An 8,694-nucleotide genomic window follows, 5' to 3' on the forward strand; every position below is an offset into this window, starting at 1 on the left:
CAGATTTTTAATACTCGCAACGTTTGTCACTTTTATGTATGTCAATATACAATTTTAATTATTAATATCTTTAACTCTGTTTAAGCAAAGATTATAAAAAAAATGATATTTTGAGAGTGCAATTAAGAATTGGAGAAAGTATAACCATGGAACCTTTTCTCCAAATTAAAGTTTAAAATTTAAAACATAAAACTACACCTTTTCCACCCATTTATATATTGGAGAAATTAATCAAAGTGAATAAAACACTTACCTAAATTACATGACCCTTTTAACAAACTATTCTCTCTAGTCTCTCCCCGCCACGTATTTCTCAAACATATAACCAATAATCAACCCATAAAGAAAACCAATTTAATAACTTGACATTTCTTTCTTCAATTTTAGTTGATTCTCTTTGTTTCTTTCATAAACGTTGATCGGTTACCGGCGAAGTATTTTGCCGGGAACCGTTGACAACCTGATTAGTGCGCGTTTATGTAACCTCCTGGCTTCCGGTATCGCATCGATTCCCTTGTACTTATATTATATTGGCCCCATCGTGCGTGAAAATAACGTAATGGAAAGCGAGAAAGGGGAATGTGGGATCTACCTCCACGGCGATCTTGACCTCCACATTCTAGAAGCACGCTGCCTTCCTAACATGGACTTGTTTTCAGAGAATTTTCGTCGTGTTTTCGCATCGTGTCGTGCTCCTTTCTCTAGGAAGAAAGTATCCTCCGAGGGGAAAAACAACGATCTGGATCATAAGGGCCACCACATAAAGAACAAGACAATCATAACGAGCGACCCGTATGTAACGGTCAACATAGGCGGGGCAACCGTGGCACGTACACGTGTGATATCGAATTCTCAGAATCCGAAATGGGAGGAGCATTTTAATATCCCCTTAGCTCATGCGGTGGCGGACATTGAGTTCAAGGTCAAGGATAATGATGTCCTTGGAGCTGATATGATCGGTATCGCTACAGTTAAAGCTGCGTCCATTATTTCGGGTGAGGAGATTGACGACTGGTTCCCAATTCTTAGAGATAACGGCAAACCACCCAAGCCTAAAGCTGCGGTTCACCTACGTCTCAGGTTTTATTTTACTCTATCGTATCTGTTTTTTTTTTTTTTTTTGTGGTTAATTGTAGTGCTATGATTTAACAAGTTTGTGTATATTAATTGATGGAAGAATTATATGGTACATTAATTAATTAAGAAAATTTACAACATGATAGGGAGCTGTTTCGTTGGATTGATTCAGAACCTTCCTTCTTAATTAGGCTTCCATAAGTTTATTACGTATGTCAAAGTTGTCAACAAGGAATACCCGGTTTTTGGGATCTGAGAAACTGGATAAAAAGGGTTTTATTTTCAATGAATGGGTGTTTGAGTAGAGGTCGCATGCAGTTGGAAGGTTTAATTCGAATTTGGGTTCGGTCAAACCTCAAATTGGTTGACTCTTTCATGCTAAGCCGGCTACGGATTAATTTTGGCCGCCTAATTTTTGTGTGTGTACTGTGTAGGAGTTGAAAACTATTTGGTAGCTTAAAAAAGTGTTGATTACCTCATCAATTATGTTGTAATATACGGAGTACTATGTTTCGCCGAATAATGAACATTTGCTCAAATTACGGGGTTAATTTTACGATATCATCTCACGTGCAATTTAATTACCAATTTCTTATGAGACATCACGTGAGAAACACAGAGTAAAGTACTGTAGTAATTTTGACTTTACTTTTATAATCTAACCAAAGGTAAGTATATTATAACATACTTCCTCCATTTTTTAATAATTGCACCATCTTGATTTTAGCACTATTCACATATTCCTATATAGTTTTTTTTTTATGATTTATATGCAAGGAAAAATATATTCATGTGGGATCTTGTTAGATTCGTCTCGAAATATACTTTCAAATTATCAAATTTTTATAATTTTTCAAAATGTATAATGAGAGATATTAGTGGTTAAAATAATGCATTGGCAAGCGTGAAATCCCAGATGGTGCAATTAAAAAAAAATGGAGGAAGTAATTTTTTTGTATGTAATTAAGATAGTTATTTACCATTTTTTATTTTTTTATTTTTTATAATGCAGTTTTTTATGACTCTATTTTGTACAGAGAGTGTCAAAATTAATATAGGAATAATGTACAAATTCAAAATGTTTCAACAATTTCTAATTGGGAGAATTATGTTTTCAGTTCAGGTCACGTAAGTCAATTCTGAGATGGGCTAATTTTGTCACAATGACCTAAGTATAACTTTGGGCTTTACATGGGTATAATTTTGAACATTATAAAAATTTTGTTTGTGATTCAAATACAATGTACTTGGATGGGATCTTTTTGAGTGATAGTATACCATGGTGGATGATAATATTGGAATTTGAAAGAAGGCATCGTCGAGCCGTTGCTGTAGCCTGTAGGATCGCGCATTATCGGCATTAACATTGGTGTCAAACTGTCAGTGTCACTTTTAATTTTAGAGTTTGGAAAGACTGCACCAGTATAATCTTAGCACACCTAGTAACTAGGTGGGATTCGACTCATTCGAGGGATTGTGACAAGTTACTTTTATTTGGAATTCTTGTCCATATTTCGAGAAAAAGTATCTCTTGTTTTTCATTCCCATTTCCATAAGAATGAATACTATGATTCACGTTCCGAACGGGCATGAATAGAGCATCTATAGGAAAACTTCCGTCTTGAAAGTTATTTGGCGCTTTTATATGATATCCCCGATTTCTTTCGAGTTGTAATCCAATACACAAATCAATTGGTTCCGTCAAGCTGGCGATATGCTGTGTATTGTCAATTATTTCTACATAAGGTGGCAAGATGATATCTTGAGCAGTTACACCTCTGGGGCCCCTAACACAAATAGACGCCTCACAAGTTCCATATAGATTACTTCTCAATACTATTTCCCTCCCAAGCTTATAGATTTTTGCAAAGCTTGATTTACAATAATAATTTCCTCTTAAAAATTATAAACCTCATGTGACAATAAATAGTTTGAATCAACACTTATTATTAACACTATGGCAAAAAAAATGTCAACAGATTCATCCCATGTGACGTGAACCCGGACAATGCAGCTGGGGAACATAGGGTAAACCGGAGCTACTTCCCTGCGCGACCAGGGGGAAGGGTGACATTGTATCAGGATGCTCACGTGGCAGACAACGAGCTGCCAAGGATTGAGCTGGAACAAGGGGTTGAGTATCAACATGGGAAGTGTTGGGAGGATATATGCCATGCTATATTGGAAGCACATCACTTGGTGTATATTGTAGGGTGGTCAGTGTACCATAAGGTTAGGCTGGTTAGAGAGCCTTCTAAACCGTTGCCTAACGGTGGCGACTTGAATTTAGGAGACCTTTTGAAGTATAAGTCCCAAGAAGGAGTCAGAGTTTTGTTGCTTGTTTGGGATGATAAGACTTCCCATAGCAAATTCTTCATCAACACGGTAACTAACCAAGTACCCATCTTAATGTACTTAAGAGGTCGTTTTTTTGATTGATTATTCATATGGTTTTCGTGTTTTTTTACATGGCAGCAAGGTGTGATGCAAACTCATGATGAACAAACGAGGAAGTTTTTCAAGCATTCCTCTGTCATTTGTACTCTGTCACCCCGTTATGCCAGCAGTAAGCTTAGCATTATCAAGCAGCAGGCATGCTTTTGTTGTATATTGTTTCTCCTATCTTTTAAAGTTTTCTGTATTTGCTTCTTGTATATTGAGATGAGATATTTTGATGATGTTTTAATCTCAGGTTGTTGGCACCTTGTATACACACCATCAGAAATGTGTAATAGTGGATTCTCAAGCGCCAGGGAATAACAGGAAGATAACAGCTTTCTTGGGAGGTTTAGACCTTTGTGATGGTCGTTATGATACCCCGGGGCACCGTCTCTTTCGAGACCTTGATACTGTATTCAATGATGATTTCCACAATCCTACGTTTGATGTAAGTGTTTCTGCCATACAAATGCTTGTTTCCTTTGGAACAATAACATATCAGATTATTATCTGATTATTTTTAATAATGTACTTTTATGATAGGGAACAAAGGGCCCTAGAGAACCCTGGCACGATCTTCACTGCAAAATCGAAGGGCCAGCAGCATATGATGTGCTTACAAACTTTGAGCAGCGCTGGAGAAAAGCAACAAAATCTTCTCTTAGACGGAAAATCAAGAGCATTTCTCACTGGCATGATGATGCCTTACTTAAAACGAGCCGTATATCTTGGATACTTAGCCCTGCCCATTGTGCTTCCCCTAATGACCTAACACTATGGGCTTGTGAAGAGAATGATCCTGAGGGTTGGGAAGTTCAGGTACTTAATAATGCTATATCCTAATTTATAACTGGGAACATTTACAAGGATTGATAAAATGTGCTACGTATTTTAACTTGTAATCTAAAACTGTGGCCATGCAGGTTTTTCGGTCTATAGATTCAGGGTCTGTACAAGGATTCCCAAAGAATGTTCAAATGGCTGAGTCTCAGGTTCGACAACAACATATTTCCACACTAACTGTTAAGCATGGGTTTTCGATATTTAAGCCTAACATGGACTCAATGTACCTGTGCTTCATTGCAGAACCTGGTTTGTGCCAAGAATTTAGTGATAGACAAGAGCATTCAAACAGCATACATTGAAGCAATCAGATCTGCTCAACATTTCATATATATCGAAAACCAGTATTTCCTTGGATCATCATATGCATGGCCAAATTACAAAAATGCTGGTATGAATTTTTCATCAGTTTCTTCTACTTCAAAAACATTTTTCTGTTGGAAATGTTTAGGAAATGTGCATGTTAAATCTGCCAGATATAATAATTTTTCAGGCGCTGATCATTTGATACCTATGGAGTTGACACTAAAGATTGTCAGCAAAATTAGAGCCAAAGAGAGATTTGTAGTCTATGTTGTCATCCCAATGTGGCCTGAGGGTGTTCCCACCTCTGCTGCTGTACAAGAAATTCTTTTCTGGCAGGTAACAAGTCAACCTCGCCGTGGTTAAGCTATATATGTCGTTGACTGATTGATCATAACATGTGCATTTCAACAGGGAGAAACTATGCAAATGATGTACACAATAATAGCCCAAGAGATTAAAGCAATGAAGCTCAAGGCACACCCACAAGACTACTTGAACTTCTATTGTCTTGGTAATCGTGAACCACCCGTGATCTTGGTAGATTCTAGTCCACCGTTATCAAGAAATGGCGATGGGGTAAAACTCTTAACCTCTTTGGATCGACTTTGCATTCATCTATACTTTACATTATACAACAAGGAGAAAATGTACTGAACATATTCTCTCAGGTTCTGCCTTCACAAAAGTACAGAAGATTCATGATATATGTGCACGCCAAGGGAATGATAGTTGATGATGAGTATGTGATACTGGGATCAGCTAATATTAATCAGAGATCAATGGCTGGTTCAAGAGACACTGAGATAGCTATGGGTGCTTATCAACCACATCACACTTGGGGTAGGAAGAAGGGACATCCATTTGGCCAGGTTAGTAACCCACATTTCGATCTAGTCAATTTTTATTGTGATTGTATTAAGTAAACCCAATACCTTTTTATGTTGTGAATGTATTAAGTAAACCGAATTTCTTTTGTATGTTGTGATTGTTTCAAAACCCCAGGTGTACGGTTATAGAATGTCACTATGGGCAGAGCACCTAGGGGGGCTAGACGATCTCTTTAAGGAAGCTGAAAATTTGGAATGTGTCAAGACAGTGAACAACATAGCCGAAGAAAACTGGAAGAAATTTGTAGCAGAAGATTATAATCCATTGCAAGGACACCTCCTTAGATATCCTGTCCATGTGGGAAAGGATGGGAAGGTTGAGTCATTACGTGGGCACGAGCATTTCCCAGATGTTGGTGGTAAGGTGCTTGGAGCTGCTAATTCACTTCCAGATGCCCTCACCACTTGAACATTTTTTTAAATTTTTTTAAATTTTAGTTTGGTCATCCTTGTTAGATTCCCTTCTTGTGCATATAATTCCTGCGTACAAACCCTACAAACTGACCTTACATAATTAACACATGACAGAGGAATAGGTAATGGGATTTGGAGTATTATTTTTGCATTTTCCGTGTTTTTTCTAGTGGATTTTCGAGTGATGGAAAGGTTGTGAGTTGTGACTTACACTTGTAAAGATGAGAGGATTACATTATTTTTTATATCAAGTACTTGTCGATGATGCAGTAACAAATATGAATTCGATCTGTATACAAGAGAGGGATAAATCATTTCTATTTGTGTACCAGAGTCCAAAACTTGTATATATGGTGGCAAATTTTGGAAATGCTATGCCTTCAGAAAGAATTTCGCAGAATTAGTGCAGATAAAGATTGGACGTAGCATTTTATCTTCGGGTGTAGCTTACTTGCACTCTTGCAGCCTCATTTTTGCTTGTGTAATTCGTCACTTGTATGTTTGTTAGGCAAAATTTGGATAAGATATATATGCTTCAGAAGAATTTTGCTGCTAGAATTCTTTCAGATAAAGATTGAATGGTGGCATTTTATCTTAGGAGTGTAGTACTGTAGTTCAATTCAAATCTAAACCGGTATAATCCAATTTTGGATTATGAGATCAAATCTAAACCAAATTTCGAATAAATAGCTCTACACAAATGTGCTAAACGTACCAATTGATGAGATCGTTTATATAAATAGCTCTACAACAAAGTCATATAAATAAAAATTCAATTTTTCATTAAAATATTAGTTGACAGTTACTTTTCCCACCATACCAGCACCCTGGTGGGGTGAGCAGTAGAACTTGTAAGTTCCTTTCTCAGTAAGGGTAACTTTGTAAGTTTCCCCTGGTGCATTCAGCAAATCCTCCTCGGACATCGAAATCTTCGCGGCGTCGACACCGGAGGGAATCTCGTCCTCGTCAAACACTACGTTGTGGGGGAATCCGGCATTGTTCTTGAATACGATCTCCTCGCCCGAGGCTACGCTGAAGTCTCCTGGAAGGAATGCCAATGATCCGTCACCCCCTCCGAGCAACACCTCAACGGCCATGGCGTTTCCGGCTAGAAGTCCGGCGGCTGCGGTTGCTACCACGGCGGCTCCGACATTCTTCAAGGAAGCCTTGACAGACAATCTTGGGACGGCGGTGGTGGTTGGGATGATTTTTGCGGTGGTAGGCTTGATGGATCCTGAGGCCTTAAGGCCGGTAAAGGAGGGGACGGCTACGGCAGCGGAGGAAGCGACGGTGGCCATTGTAATGGAAGGAGGAGGATTTTGGAGGGGTTTAAGTGGAATGCAATTAAGAAATGACAATTGCCAAAGAGTGCTGAGAGCGAGGATGGGATTTAATAAGAGGTGATAAAATGGAGGATAGATGAGGTGATGTCTGTTTACATGGTTTTGTGTGGTTTTCATTTGTGGGATTTTTAGTGGCATTGGATTAAAGGATTTTGTGATGTGTGGGCCAATAAAGGGTATTATCTAGTTTTTCATTGGTTGTGCTCGGATTATATCGGATGATGTGGAACTTTGAAATGGGAGGGGTTGAAGTAGAGCCGTCAAAAACTGACCCGATCTGACAATCCGACTTAAACTTATCCAGATTCGTAACTTACCGTGATTTAAAATGTCATGATTTAAAATGTTGTTAAAATAGGGAAAACTTAATTCGACTGTATCCGACTTGACAAAACTGATAACCAATTTTGACATGATACTTGATGACCTGAACCCGACCACGACTCTTGAACGAATGACAACCGAACTAACCCTAGCGGAAAAAATTATCCTAACCCAATTCGACGTCCGACACGACAATGATCTAAACCTAATTATAAACCGACACAATACGACAGTGGCTCGCCCTGTGGCGAAATAATGAATTAGTGAGTTTAAAACTCATAACAAAAATTTAGTTATGGAAGTAAATATTTTACACTTTAACTTTTTGAGATGACAGTCGCTGACTCAAAATCCATATTAACTTTACATACTTGAATAGAACACATGAAGAGTCAATAATCTTATCGATTTGTATAAAACTCAAATTTGAAGTAAATTGAACATTAGTATTTACAATATACGAAAAAAAATAATCATAGGTTAAAGCTAGACCAGATCCGATAGTTATTAGATCTGATCATGACCCGTGCCCGGGAGTGAACCCAACCTGAATTTTAATCGACCTAATCATTATCCGATCCAAACTTGACATGTACCCAAAATTACCTACTACAAAACCGGCTTAAACCCGACTCGATAGACTCGATCCGGAAGTAAACCCAACCCGAATATGACTTGACCGAACCCGACCTATAACGAAATGGAAAAAAACTCGACATAACCTCACTGGAAACCAGCCTGGCATGAACCCAGGTGATAAAGTGACTCGACACGACTCGACCAGATCATGACCGAGATGAAACGATTTTGGCTCGACTCGAGTAATCGTTTTGACAACTCTATGTTAAAGTAAAACGATTGAAAAAGGTTAACCTTACCTTAAAGAAAATAGGAAAAAAAGTATAGTCACATAGTTACGTGTGGATTATAATCTTAAAAGGTTTATGGAATTAGTTGCATATCTCGGGCTATAAACGTTGGATTGGATCTCGTTTAAACCGTTGCGATTAATATGACCCTTATACAATCGGATAAAAAAGTGTTTTTTTTTTTGGTGAAAT

At 38.0% G+C, this 8,694-nt stretch overlaps 2 protein-coding genes across 2 annotated transcripts; one reads left to right on the top strand and one right to left on the bottom strand.

Annotated features, from left to right (window-relative positions):
* The first annotated feature begins 238 nt into the window (after window positions 1-238).
* Window positions 239-6,117, top strand: LOC110799212 (phospholipase D delta). The gene is made up of 11 exons (XM_022004430.2): window positions 239-1,080; window positions 3,057-3,462; window positions 3,553-3,669; window positions 3,770-3,964; window positions 4,060-4,335; window positions 4,440-4,508; window positions 4,603-4,750; window positions 4,853-5,001; window positions 5,077-5,241; window positions 5,334-5,534; window positions 5,668-6,117. Exons 1-11 carry the CDS (start codon window positions 560-562, stop codon window positions 5,959-5,961), a joined length of 2,541 nt encoding a protein of 846 aa, XP_021860122.2. The 5' UTR covers window positions 239-559; the 3' UTR covers window positions 5,962-6,117.
* A 518-nt stretch (window positions 6,118-6,635) lies between these two features.
* Window positions 6,636-7,450, bottom strand: LOC110799213 (plastocyanin, chloroplastic). Its single transcript, NM_001426455.1, has one exon. The coding sequence runs from the start codon at window positions 7,262-7,264 to the stop codon at window positions 6,758-6,760; it is 507 nt and encodes a 168-aa protein (NP_001413384.1). The 5' UTR covers window positions 7,265-7,450; the 3' UTR covers window positions 6,636-6,757.
* Between the last annotated feature and the right edge of the window lie 1,244 nt (window positions 7,451-8,694).

Source organism: Spinacia oleracea, chromosome 5 (assembly GCF_020520425.1).
Source record: "Spinacia oleracea cultivar Varoflay chromosome 5, BTI_SOV_V1, whole genome shotgun sequence".
NCBI lineage: Eukaryota > Viridiplantae > Streptophyta > Magnoliopsida > Caryophyllales > Amaranthaceae > Spinacia > Spinacia oleracea.

Bases quoted from the DNA above. Each gene is read 5' to 3' on its own strand.
- LOC110799212 (XM_022004430.2), top strand. From the start codon at position 560: ATGGAAAGCGAGAAAGGGGAATGTGGGATCTACCTCCACGGCGATCTT. The intron at 1,081-3,056 runs GTTTTATTTTAC...AAATGTCAACAG, and splicing joins GCGGTTCACCTACGTCTCAG to ATTCATCCCATGTGACGTGA. The intron at 3,463-3,552 runs GTAACTAACCAA...TTTACATGGCAG, and splicing joins GCAAATTCTTCATCAACACG to CAAGGTGTGATGCAAACTCA.
- LOC110799213 (NM_001426455.1), bottom strand. From the start codon at position 7,264: ATGGCCACCGTCGCTTCCTCCGCTGCCGTAGCCGTCCCCTCCTTTACC.